The following is a 13,480-nucleotide window of genomic DNA, read 5'->3' as shown; positions in this document are numbered from 1 at the left end:
CCAGATTTCGACCTTGGCGGCGGCCGGGGGGTTGGAATTTTTTGGCTGCCGGAGGAGTTTATGTAACGGACTACTTTTTATTTCATCACTTCCAACTTCCAGCTCTCCAGGCTCCTCCAACCAATTCCGCGCGCAATCATGGGTCGCGAACTCCAGAAAAAGAAGAACAAATCATCACTACCTAAACGCCGCCAAAACCCCAAGTCAAAGAAGAAAATCCTCGCAAATCCCATCATTGCGGCAAACTGGTAATCCCCCTCTCCCCCCTTCTCCTCACCGTTCATGCCCCTACTTACTCAGTATACTACAGGAACCAAAAAGAAACTCTCACCCAAAACTACCGTCGCCTGGGCCTCACAGCCCGCCTCAACCATGCAACCGGTGGTACTGAGAAAACTATCGCGCTCCTCGGCCTTAATGACCCAGCCTCCTCGCGCGCAGACGCGCCGAAGAATAGTACGGCGGATAAGTTGAATATCGTTAGCCGCGCACCGGAGACCGCGCAGCTGGAAGAAGTTGACGTTGAGCGGGATCCTGAGACGGGGGAGATTGTTCGAATAGGAAGTGGAAATGAAGGGGAGAGAGACAACCCGCTGAATGATCCGTTGAATGAACTTGAGGACGAGGGCGAGGGCGAGGGGTTGGGGGAGTGGAACGGGTTTGCTATGGTGCCTGAGGAACAGGAGCCACAAGCAAATAGCAGAAATCCCGTGATTCGGCAGCTGGAGGAGCAGGCAAGGAATGGGGTGAAGAAAACGCCGCGGAAACAGAGCCAAAGAGAGGAAGAGTGGATCGCGAGGCTGGTGGAGAAGTATGGGGATGATTGTAAGAGGATGGTGTGGGATCGAAAGTTGAACCCGATGCAGCAGAGTGAGGGAGATTTAAGGAGGAGGGTTAGGAAGTGGAGGGAGGGACATGGGCAGGGTTGAAGATCTGAGTGGAGCTGGGAGAAGGGAAATAGGATCTTATGCTTCTCCAACAACGCCCCCGGTAATGCCTTGTAAAGCGCCAAGATCCTTTCCGAAGCCCGACAGTGAAGGCTAGTTGCTGGCGAGGGCCAAGGAAATGTAGGGAGGCCCATAAGAAGGGAAGGAATATGGATTGGGTCGGAATAGAGGGAAGTTTGACTTTCTATGAAGCAAGGTCTCATTGTACCCTGCTATCTGTACACTGCGAGACTGAACACATGTATGTATCATATGAGACTCGCATCCGATCCCAGCCATGAACTAAAGGGACAATATACCCTCTGAACACTCGTCTGTGAGTGGACTCGAGCATTTGTTGGCATTTCCCTGCCAATAAACTGACAGTGCCAAGAAAACCCATCATCGCAGCTTCCCAGCCTTGGTATGCGCAACTTCCTTGTCTACCGGGCACCCTCGACGCTCACCGTCCTCAACCCACTTTGTCACCATTTTGCCGCCAATATGATTCTCTACCTGTTATCATGGCTGATCGCGGACAAGGACGGCTTTGCGGCACCGGCAACACCATCTTTCCCCCTGAGCAGACGCCACCTAACGAACATATCTCCTCTCAGGTCTCCTGGAGTGAGTAGAAAATTAACACTCGCCTGTATCGACTTTGGCCGTGTTTCATTTGAACGGTGCTAAAGATGAGTGTTACATTGCCCTGAGCTGGCGAGAGAGACTGGATTCAGCCTTCCAGAATTATCGCTGTGCTCTGCCTCACCAGAGGCGTTTGGATTTTCATTTACCCGGGTGACGCCATAACCTCAATGTCCCAGATCATATTCAAGCCCAAGTCGATCTAGACGGCCTTCGAATTCGAAAGGTCGGGTTTCAAATCATTCGAGAGCCCAGCGAGTTCGATGGTGACTTCTTGTTATCACCCCTCTCTCTTTGGAATGAAAAAGCATACGCCTCTAAAGTTACTGCTAGCGAGTTGAACGTATTGGTAGGGCCGGACAGGCCACCACTTGCTTGCTATGTGTAATTTGTTGGCCAAAAAAAGATATCCATTTGCAAGGACAAAAGAATGCACCTTTTTGACCTCGTCTCTGCTTTCAACTCTGGGTTTGGGTTGCTTTCTTAGCCTTTCTCTTATTCCATGGAGTGCCCCACCTTGAAGTGAAAATCTATGTGCGCTCAGCCTCCAATAGCTTTCTACAGGCCCAAGACAGACCCATCTAAAAACCAGTGTGCCTTCAATTACAAGAGCAGCACACATCCTGTGGTATGCCAGAGACTGGATCCGACATTGTCATGAGAATCACAAAGAATTCCACCTGCTCTCAGGCAATGCACTTCTACCCACACACCCTGCCTCAATGCTCCAAAAGTCAGCAGGCGTCATTCAGGACCCAAGCTTCTCGCAGCCTCAATTACCACGCGTCACCGTCACCTCGTCCTGGCCACCTTGACAACAATCGCCTCGATAATGTCAACAGAATGCATTTCCCGACCAGTTTCCCGCGTATATGTCCTCTCCAATATCCCCCCATTCGCCTCGCAGCTCGAGGATAACTGTCAACCTTCAAACCACGAAAAGCACCCCACTCTTTAGCATGTGGAATGGGTGAGTGGTGCTTGGACATAGCTTATGGAAGATTGCTAACTGACCTTTGACTACGTATATACCTCTGATAACGCGTCTCTCGTATACTTCTGGCTGATATCTGTTTAACGAAGAAGTCAAGTTGAAGGAACGTCATGTTTTGTTCAATGTCGAAGCTCTGCAACGTGCAGCTGAAGCCCCCGTTAGCAACAAATATGGCAAGGTCGCCAGTATGAAAAACCTGGTCAAGGGAGGTTTCAATCGAGTCTTTGTCCGGGTATTCCAGGACGGCTTCGAGGTGGTCGCTAAGGTCCCGTACCAGCGTTCCCAACCGTACGTACTACGACTCGTAGATACGTGAACGTAGCAGTCACGTGAGCCGTTGAAACGTAGGAGGAGTGTGAGCCGTAACGTACGTAGGAGCCAGCTCCCATTACAGACCATAATACGTCTTAGAGAGACAATATTTCCTAGTAATATAAGGTCTTATTAGACAGCTATAAGGACGCGTTAGAAAAGTGTTTAAAGTTATGTTTTTAAAGTAATAATTAAGTAAAAACTCTATAGTTTATATAATAATTAAAAAGCTAGTAAAGAAGGGGATTAAAGCGTAGAATTTTATAATTTTAGTTAAAAATTATAATTGCTTATAAACTTACTTATTATAAGCTAAATATCCTAGTTTCTCTAGTATAGCAGGTGTATAGCCTTATTTTAAAGATTCTTTTAAGCTAGCTTTTTTTTACTAAACTAAGGTTACTTATTACGCTAGTTTTTATTAACTTGCTTAATTAAAGTTTTTATTATTAAAGTTTTTAGTTTTTTTTTATAATAGCACGCTATCTAATAGTCTCTTAGCCTTTAGAAAGGAGTACCTAGATAACTTTACTTTTAATAATAAAGTATTATTTACTATTAAGTAAAATAATGTCTAAATAAGAAATAAAAAGTTAAGGCTAAAAAAGCTTAAATACTAGGTAAAGCATAAAAGCTAATTATATAGTAATTATTAGTTATTCTAAATATAGCTTTATAAAGCTAATTTAGTGTATAATAATAAAAAAAACACCTTTAGAATAAAGTTATAGCTTTACAGGAGGTGCTACACTAAAGGCAATTATAAAAAGGTAAAAAAAGTTAATAGTTATACTTATATTATCTACTACCTTAAAAAGAAGCACTAGATAGATATTAGTAAAGAAAGTAAAAGTGCTTTTTTACTTAATAAGCTAAAAATCTTTTTAAGTCTATTTAAAGTAGCTTATAAAGTTATAGGCTTATTATATATTATTTTTTATAGTATTTAGTAAAAGAAAGCTTTATAAGTAGTAGTTATTAACTAAGTAATACTTTATAATATTTTTTTTATACAGCATTATTAGTAAAACTTTAAAGCATTATTGTAAAGATAGGATAGTAAGTAGCACAGATAGCACTAAGAGCAAGCTTTCAGAGAAAGATAGGAGTGTATTGTAAGAGAGACGAATCGCTGCCAAGCTTCGCTTGTCAGGATTCATGCTTATATACGAAGCACAGGTCATACGACCTCCAAACAGGTCAGGTGAGGCCATACTGGCCCGTTCTGGGACATCCGGCCTTACAATTATTACCTAAAATAAAGCTAATTTTTTTACTACCTTTCTAGTATCTAACACTACATATTTATCTTACATGTAGCAGGGATATACGCAGCAGAAGCAGGAGATTTAAATAATGCTAAAAATAGCCTAAAGTAAAATTATATTAAGTGTTAATATATAAACTTCTTTAAACTACTTTTTCTTTCTAAGTGTAGTGTTACACTTTATTAGTAAGTGTACTTTAGCTTATTAGTTTAGCATCTTAGCATTTTTTATTAAACTAAACACTAACTAATAATACTATGTAGATGTTAACTACTAATACTATAATGTTCTAATTAGCTTTTGCAACCTATATAGCAACTATACTAGAGTAAATTAAGTGCTAGAAATTATTAAAGTTATTAATAACTTTAAAATTATATTAAAATTATATTATTTAGTAGCTAATAATATGTTAAATAATAATAATAAAACTATCTTTACCTTTACTTAACATCTTAATATGCCCCTTACCTCTAAGCACTGTATACGCTGCGCTAGCTATATAATCTAGCTAGTAGTAAAAGTAGTTATTTATAGTAAAAAAATAAGCACTTTTAAAGTAAACTTTACTTAAGTAGCTTCTTAAAAATAATTTAGCCTTTATTACTACTATAAAGTTATTAAAAAACTTTATAATTTTATAAACATAGTGCTAGCATTATATAAATAATAAAAAGCTTTTATAACTTTTTAGGCTACTTTTAATAACAACAACTTTTTCTAGAGCTTTAGAACACTTAATCTTATATAAGATAGCAGTGTATGCTAGTATAGTGTTTATTTTATGCTTTTTTGCTGTTTTAAGCTTAAAGACACTATTACTAAGTTTATATATAAGTAAAAAAGCACTAATAATAACTTTATAAACTTTACTATTTCTAGTAATTTTACTTTTACTAAAGTTATTACTAAAAATAAATAAAAAAAAGTTAATTACTTTTATAAGTTTTTTAAAGTCTTTTACTTTATAATAAAACACTTTAAAGGTAATAGCTTTTATAGCTCTTTCTAAATATCTATTATTAACTTATAACACCTTTATACTAAGCTTTTATGTATAGGTAATAAACTTAAAGGTAAAAGTAATAATTACTACCTTAAATCTAGCATAGCATTTAGCATAAAAAAGTTACTTATATACTAAAAAAAGTTTATTATTAAGCTACTTATATTTTATTACTATATAGTAATAATTTTAAACTTCTAACTTTATTTTATTTAGTTTAAAGACTACTAAAAAAAGCACTTTATATAGTATAAAAAAGCTAAGGCTTTAATAAAAGCTATTTTTTAAAAGTATATTAATATAAAGGCTAAGGCTAAAGCTAATAATAATAACATTACTTAAAAGCCTACACAACATAAGTTACTTAGTAGCAACTATTATAATAAAAGCTTTAAAAAGACTTTTTTTTATTAATATAAGCCTCCTTACTAGCAGCTGCTTATATAAAAAGTAGTAGAAAACAATAAAGTTACAGTAGTACTATAACAGCTACTATAAAGATGTTACTATAGCTAATAATAATAGCCCTTTATTTACTAACTCTTTTACTTAGTAAAAACAAGTTAGATAACTTTTTTACTTTATACTATATAAAATTACTTTTAACTTCTTATTTATTTCTTTTATAAGCTATAATTATAAAAGGTTCTTTTTTAAAAGTAAAAAAACTATTACTTATAATAAAAATAAGCTTTTTAGCTTAATAATTAAGGCTTTTTAACTATAGAAAAACTAGCTCTAGTAAGGTTATATTTACAGTAAAATAAGGGACTTAGTAGACTATATATACTGTAACGTCTTATAAGCTGTTAAAACATAGGAGGATTATAAGCTATAACAGTTACGCCCTGTAAGTAGATTTAAATTCTCCTTTTATGTTACAACGTACTAACAAACTAAGAAGTTACAGCCTAAAAAACAGCAAGTTAAAACGTATTACGTACGGTTGGGAACGCTGTCCCGTACCACATAGCCTGACAAGAGAATTTCGCCACCGCTAGCGAACCTGACAACCTTGTGTTCCTTCAGTTGAAGGCATACCTGTCCCGGAAGCATATAGCTACTCCACAACGGTAGAGAATCCTGTTAGTGCCAAATACATCCTGATAGAGAAATGCCCCAGAGTCAACCTCGCATCCAGATGGGTGAACCTCCAAGACATTGAGATGCGAAGACTTGTGCATAGCTTCGTTGAACTTGATTTTTTTTTTTTTCCAGTTTCCTTTCACCGCCACAGGGAGTTTGTACTTCAAGAAGGACTTTCTATCTGGTATACAAGCTCCGCTGTGCACAGGAGGACCTACTGCAGCAGCAAATCGATTTTGTATTGGTCCTATTGCCGACAATATATTCTGGTACAGTAGAGGAGCGAGACTGAATTTAGGTCGAGGACCATGCGAAAATCACGTTGAACATCTTCAATCAATGCACAAAAAGAGATAGACTGGGCACAGAGTTATGGAAACCCGATGGAGCCCGACTTCCCCCCCAACGATTGGACTGGGACTTCAATGCCTAGAGTATTACCTCAAGCTTTTAGAATGCTCCCTGGTATTAATACCGCACCTGCTGCCTCGATTGGCAGTCATATTCATCCAGCAATAGCTTCTCGCCACTGGCTAGCCTCGCGTATTCGATGAACTCCTTCATCTCGGTCGGCCGATGCTCGTGGATAGGACTGGCCTTCAGTGAGAAGGCAATCTCATAACCCTAAAGGAGCTATTGTACGCGCAACCCCGTTCTGAGAACGCTTACCCGATGTTGAGGATATTAAGTGTCCGGTACAGTTTGATTAAACTGAGATAGAATGGGTTTGCAGAGAATGAAGCCGGCTGGCTGAAGATGAGCGTAGTTGCAGGGCAGTGGCAGATGAGAGTCTGTAATATGACCGAGGAAGTGTGGGTCCGAAATGGGGATTATGAGGAGTCAAAGACGAATATTGGAGAGCTAAAGGGAGAAATTCGACCGCAGTATGATGGGGATGAGGAAGATATCCAAGCGTTTCGTATGGGGGCCATTCTAAGATCGCGAAGAATTTGATTGAAATTTGAGAGAGATTTTGTACGTCGTGATCAGATCCTAGAGTGTGATGAGGCTGGTGCCCCACATGGATAAAGCCATAATGATTAGAATGAACGACAGGAATACCTGAGTTCTGAGGGGACTGGAACTGCGCCTTAGTTGCGTTGGAATGTATAAACCTAGGCCACCCCTACAAACAGATAGGCCTGGATTTCGTCCTTTCAATGACGGCTTAGGGTGGCTTAGGGTGGGATCAGGTTGGCCCAAGCAGGCTCAGGAGAGCTTCCCTTATCTCTCAAGTTCAGCCCCTCTGTATATGTACCCATCTCAAGAAACTTGTAGTGCTTACAATTCTCAAAACAAGGCCTCTCCACCGCCAGTCCAATCGACTCCACATGTTTGCCGAAGTCTGACTATTGGCCAGCCCAAACGCGAAATGACCCTCGATGCTGTGATTTCGAATCCCACCTTAACTCTGATTAAGATGCACGAGGTTTCTAGTAGCATCTGTCTGGAAATCGGGATCTACAACACCAGATATCTCTCTAGCTATACTCCTCACCCAATCCTAGTCAATCCTCCCTGGATTGTAAAAATGCTCTGCAGCTTGTGGCTTGGACTTTACTGAAATCGACCTAGGGCTGATAAGGCCTAGCATGAGATCATGTAACCTTTCCTCCCGCACGGGTTCTATTCAAAATCTTGCCGGCCGACTTCGTAGGAGTCCTAACTGCCATTCTCACCCTTTGCATAAGTTTTTTTCTTCTCTTTCTGGCTTCCGGGGTGATGTTTGCAAAGCATTCTAGCAGTGTCCCCATCGTTCGACACGAACGGCGGGCCGGAGCGTACAGTATACCAAAGACAGAAACTTAATAGAGGTACTTGAAGTGCCTCAGGAACCATGCTAGTGCACGTTTGTTCCGTTATTTGGTGTGAAAAGCGTTCAGTGAATATAATTGCGGTTGTGTAGCTCTCTGAGCTATATCGAATTATCTTCATTGCTGTTCGCCATCGCATATCGCATGCCTCCTCAGCCAAATGTTATTTCAAAGCTCAATGACTTTGCAATGCCTTCTGCTCCGCTGTCATCCCCAACTCGTTCCTTCAAGCGTTCTGCCGTAAATCCGCTAGCTGGAACAATCACACTTCTTTGACTGCTCGACCCATGCGCATTTCGTCTGCTTAATTGCGGTCTCCTTGGCATACTCAACTGCAGCGTCTAGTGAGGGTGTGTTCTGGTGCCACACAGCGCTTCCAACCGTACGTAATACAATTCAACTTGACTAAATCTAGGACATTACGTCTAACTTTCTTAGTACATTTTTACTATATAATTAACGTAAGGACTACTTATAAGTCTTAACTATAATAATTAAGAATCCTTTAAGGATACAGCTTAACAACTTAGTAGAAGTTATAATATAATGTTAAAATAAATATAATCTAAAAAAGCTAAGAGCTTAGAGTAAATTACCCTCTAGTAGAGCTAGTTCTTTTATAATTAAAAAGCCTTAATTATCTCTCTAGAAAGGAAGTTCCTATTAAAGTGGCAAGTTCTTCTCTTACTAGAAAAGGTTCTCACGCAGTTACAGGATGTACATAAGATAAAGAGGAAATTAAGGGCGATTTTAAGACTGTAGGGTAGGAGAAACGTCCTACTTTTATTTACTATGTAAGAGGATCTGCAAACAAGGGGCTGTTATTCTTAGCTATAGCAAATCTTCTTAATAAAAGTTCTAATATTACTGCAACTTTAAAGTTTTCTGCTGCCTTTTATACAAGCAATTACTAGTAAAGAGAGAGAATAGTAAATTATAACTTAAAAGTAAAAAGTTAACTGTTTACATAAAATCTAATACCCTAGCCCCTCTCTCTAACGCGTCCTTACTTGTAGCACACAACAGAGTTTTTACTAATTGTTACTTAAAAACGCCCCCTTAAACGCCCTCCTAACGCTTGCCTATAGATGTCTAATTAGGTCTTATATTACTAGGAAAAATTAACTTTCTAAGACTTATTACAGACTGTAAGGGGACCTCTCTTAGTTGTACGTTACAATTAACAGTCCTCTTACGTTTGTACAGCTCACGTGACCGTAACTATTCACTTTTCTGAGTCGTAGTACGTACGGTTGGAAGCGCTGGTGCCACATAGGTGCGGCCAGGCATGGCCGATGCAACAAGCGCTGACTCTGTGAGCAGGTGTGATTTTCACACCTAAAATTTAAGGAATGCCAATTGTAGCTTTCCAGTCCAGTAGTAAGGAAAACCCCGCACTCACTCTATCTCGTGTAGGACCTCTCTGTTGCGTACGCGTGGTTAATATTGCTTCACTTTTTAACATGAGTTCTTTCGTGTCTGACTCTACTATAGTCTGTCGAAGTTAATGAAAGAACAAGCTCGAGATCTTAGCAAGCTTGTCCTCGACAACGGCAGAGCACAGCTGAATCTACATTTTGAGCTCGTAAGAGGGATATTAAAGGACCAGAACATAAGAAAGGATGAGAATGGGCGGGTAGGTCGACTCTCTAGCAGAGTTTTGGAATAACTACAACATATCGTATCGCACGGTGAATTGGAAGGCTCATGGATAGAGGGCATATGAGAGTGCGAGGAGTCAATTAGGTAATTGCTGACCTTCTCTGCTTGTCCATTTGCAACACATTAAATATTAAGCCTAGTGCAACACCTTAATCATTGCTGGTAGGTATTAGGTATATAAGTTAGAGGATTAGAATGTGTTGGTAAGTTACTGCAGCTGCCACGCCATAAGCTTGAAACTGCGAGAGGTATAGAGCAGGAAGCACGAGGCACAGAGAAGGAATGCAGGATAGGGGGGGATGTAACGAGAGAGTAAACCTCAGGGTCGGAGGCAGAGGTACGGAGGGTGAGGAGCCTACATACCCCGTGCCAAGCCCTTAGGGTACTCAGGGGCTAGATAGCTGTAACATAACTGTGACAGAAACATAAGGTTCTATTTAACTAAAAAAATCTATTAGTGTAGCTATTAGGCGTTATTTAAATAACGTATTTCACAAGCAAGTAGTCTACACAAGTAAACAGTCTACTCTAACAAAGTTTTAGCACTTTGTACTTTAATTAATACTACATCTACTAATTAACTTTTAGCTTTTTAAGTATTTAACTTACTATAGTAATTTATAGAGTTTTTAAGACTACACTTATTTTAAAACTTAATAACATATACTATAACGTACTTTACAGGCAAGTTGCTTACACACGCAAGTTGCTTACTTTTGCTAAAACCCTACTAAACTACTTTTTTTATACTAATGCATTTCTAACAATACTACTTAGACATGCTAAAAAAATGTTAGATATAGCTTATACTTTATGCTTTTAAATAAAACATAAAACTTTTAAAGAAATATGCTGCAGCTATATATAGAGTTTCTTAAAAAAAAATAAATAACTATAGCACTAAATAACTTTTATAAGCTAATTTTATAGCTAACTTATAAAAGCTAAGTAATAAAAAAAAGCAGGTAATTATTAAAACTATACTTAAGCTATATGTGTAAAGATTTTTCTCTTAAATAGCATTTATAGTGAATATAGCTAATTTTTTGCGCGCTAAGTGTAATCTAGGCTATATTAGCATAAACTAGCCTAGTATGTTTATAAAGTGTTATTTAAAGCTTAAAGTAAAGTTTTAAGTGTAAGTATAGTTAATAGATATTTAGCTTATAATAAAGCCTATTTTACTAAAGTTATACCTATTATTCTTCTAGATGCTATACTTAGCTTTAATATTTTTTATAAGGCTAAACCTGCTTTAAATTACTTTAAGACTTTTATAAAAAGCTCTTTTATAGTTATACTACGTGTAAACATTACTTTAAGGTCTAAATAACACTTTCTAAACATACTAGGCTAGTTTATGCTAATATAGCCTAAATTACACTTAGTGCGCAAAGAATTAGCTATATTAGCTATAAATGCTATTTAAAAGAAAAATTCTTACACATATAGCTTAAGTATAGTCTTAATAATTACTTACTTCTTTTTATTACCTAGCTTTTATAATTAGCTGTAGAATTAGCTTATAAAGGTTATTTAGTGCTATAGTTATTTATTATCTTTTAAAAGACTTTATACATAGCTATAGTATATTTTTTAAGAGTTTTATATCTTATTTAAAAGCGTAGAGTGTAAGCTGTATCTAACATTTTTTTAGCGCGTCTAAGTAGTGTTATTAGAAATACATTAGTGTAGAAAGAGTAGTTTAGTAGAGTCTTAGCAAAAGTAAGCAACTTAGGTGTGTAAGCAACTTGCCTGTGAAGTACGTTAAGCAAGTTACTTACACACCTAAGTTACTTACTTTTACTAAGACTTTACTAAACAACTTTTTTTACACTAATGCATTTCTAATAACACTACTTAAACATGCTAAAAAAAATTAAATACAGCTTATACTTTAAGCTTTTAAATAAAATAAAACACTTTTAAAGTAACATGCTACAGCTATATATAAAGTCTTTTAAAAGATAATAAATAACTAACATAGTAGATAACTTTTATAAGCTAATTTTATAGCTAACTTATAAAAGTTAAATAATAATAACAAGTAAGTAATTATTAAGCATATACTTAAGCTATATGCGTAAGAATTTTTCTTTTAGCTAACGTACTTCACAGGCGAGTTGCTTACACACCTAAGTTACTTACTTTTGCTAAGACCACACCCTAACAAACTCTATTATAGCCTATAACAACCAGCTCTAGCACTATATAGTACAGTACAGCCTAGAATATTATTTAGATACTACTTTTACTTCTTACTTACATATTTATGTATTATGCCTAGTCTAATTACACTATCTATATTACCTTTAGAATAGCTTACTTACTTTAGCTTATACCTACTTTTTTACTTTTTTTATTATTACTATGTGCTTTAAACTTCTTTAGAGCTATTAAGTGTAAGCTTTTTTAAATTATTAAAGTTTTTTTTACTTTAATTTACTTTTTTTTATATAATTTATATTATGTAGTAGCTTTATTAGCTACTTAAAGCTTAGTAATTTTTTATTACACTAACACTAGCTTATATATAATTATTACTGCTTTTTTTAAAACTTTTTTAAACACTTTAACTATAAAAGTTAGTAAACTATTTATATACTTTTAAATTTTTATTTTTATAAGTATTAATTATAACTTAAGTTTTAAAGTATTACTTAAAGTTTATAACTACTAAAGCTTATTATATATAAGTAGTAGTAGTAATAAAGTGTGTAACTTTATATTAAAGCTTCTTATAACTTATTATAAGTTAAAAAGAACTAATCTAGCGCTTTAAAACTTTTTTTAAATATTACTAAAAGTAATTATAGCATTATAAGCTACTTTAAAGTATAGTAAAAACTTTATTTTTATAATATAAGTAATTTAGTTATGTATAAAGTTTTTAGCTTAGCACTTATACACTTTTTTTTTAAAAAAGTAAAATAACTTATATTAAGTAGCTATAAAAAGTGTAATAAATAAAAAAGTATAGTTATAAACAGTAATAATCTTATTATTTTTATAGTATTACTAAAAATAAAGTAAGTTATAGCTTTTGTAGCTATTAATAACTAGTAAATAGTAGCTACTAATAGTACACTTTTTTATATGCATATTAAAGTGCTTTAACTAGTCTAAATTAAGCTAATTAGTAGTCTAGCTGCGCTTAAAAACTATAATAACTTAATTTAAAGTAAATTTTTTTATACTAGTTTAAAAAGTAATTACTACTTTAAAAAATAATAAAAGGTAAAATAGCCTACTTTTTAGCATTAATGCCCTAGATAGCTGTTGTCTACTTCTAGTTACCTAGCTAGACTGCTTTTAGCTATTCTTATCTCTTTAAACTTATAATAACTCCTCTAGTAGATATTTAGCCTATTATAAACTTTATTTTATTAAAGTTGTATATAATATTATTTTAAATGCTATACTTAGCTTTAAATTACTATAAAATTTTATAAAATGTCTGTACGCAGCAGCAGCGTCACAGTCTGGATACAAGCGATCGCGCACGAGCAGGACCACGTATCTATGTCACATGATGCTCATGCGCGAACCTCTGTGCACAAACATCTAGATATCCCCCTTTTCCTCTGTACAGAGGAAAGAAAAAAGTAATAGAAGCAGACTAATATATTGCTCTTACCTTACCTACCTTGTACGCTGTGCACACTGTACACCACTCTTACTCTTACTACTTAAGTGCTTATACTATAAGCAGCTAGCTGTTAGAGCCTATTTAACACTAATTAGTAGTTAATTTAATTAACTATAAA

At 36.0% G+C, this 13,480-nt stretch overlaps 2 protein-coding genes across 2 annotated transcripts; both read left to right on the top strand.

Moving 5' to 3' along the window:
• Positions 1-89: 89 nt before the first annotated feature.
• Positions 90-1,235, top strand: BDR25DRAFT_262534 (60S ribosomal subunit biogenesis protein-like protein Nop16). Its single transcript, XM_033686768.1, has 2 exons — positions 90-248; positions 311-1,235. Exons 1-2 carry the CDS (start codon positions 139-141, stop codon positions 927-929), a joined length of 729 nt encoding a protein of 242 aa, XP_033546829.1. The 5' UTR covers positions 90-138; the 3' UTR covers positions 930-1,235.
• Positions 1,236-1,352: 117 nt separating this feature from the next.
• BDR25DRAFT_355712 (uncharacterized protein) lies at positions 1,353-2,529 on the top strand (the record flags this gene model as incomplete). The annotated part of the gene is made up of 7 exons (XM_033695505.1): positions 1,353-1,609; positions 1,651-1,724; positions 1,751-1,955; positions 2,001-2,039; positions 2,095-2,105; positions 2,164-2,199; positions 2,234-2,529. 7 exons carry the CDS (start codon positions 1,353-1,355, stop codon positions 2,527-2,529), a joined length of 918 nt encoding a protein of 305 aa, XP_033546828.1.
• Between the last annotated feature and the right edge of the window lie 10,951 nt (positions 2,530-13,480).

Source organism: Lindgomyces ingoldianus, assembly GCF_010093535.1.
Source record: "Lindgomyces ingoldianus strain ATCC 200398 unplaced genomic scaffold BDR25scaffold_18, whole genome shotgun sequence".
NCBI classification, from domain to species: domain Eukaryota; kingdom Fungi; phylum Ascomycota; class Dothideomycetes; order Pleosporales; family Lindgomycetaceae; genus Lindgomyces; species Lindgomyces ingoldianus.
This window is presented reverse-complemented; position numbering and strand designations above follow the sequence as displayed.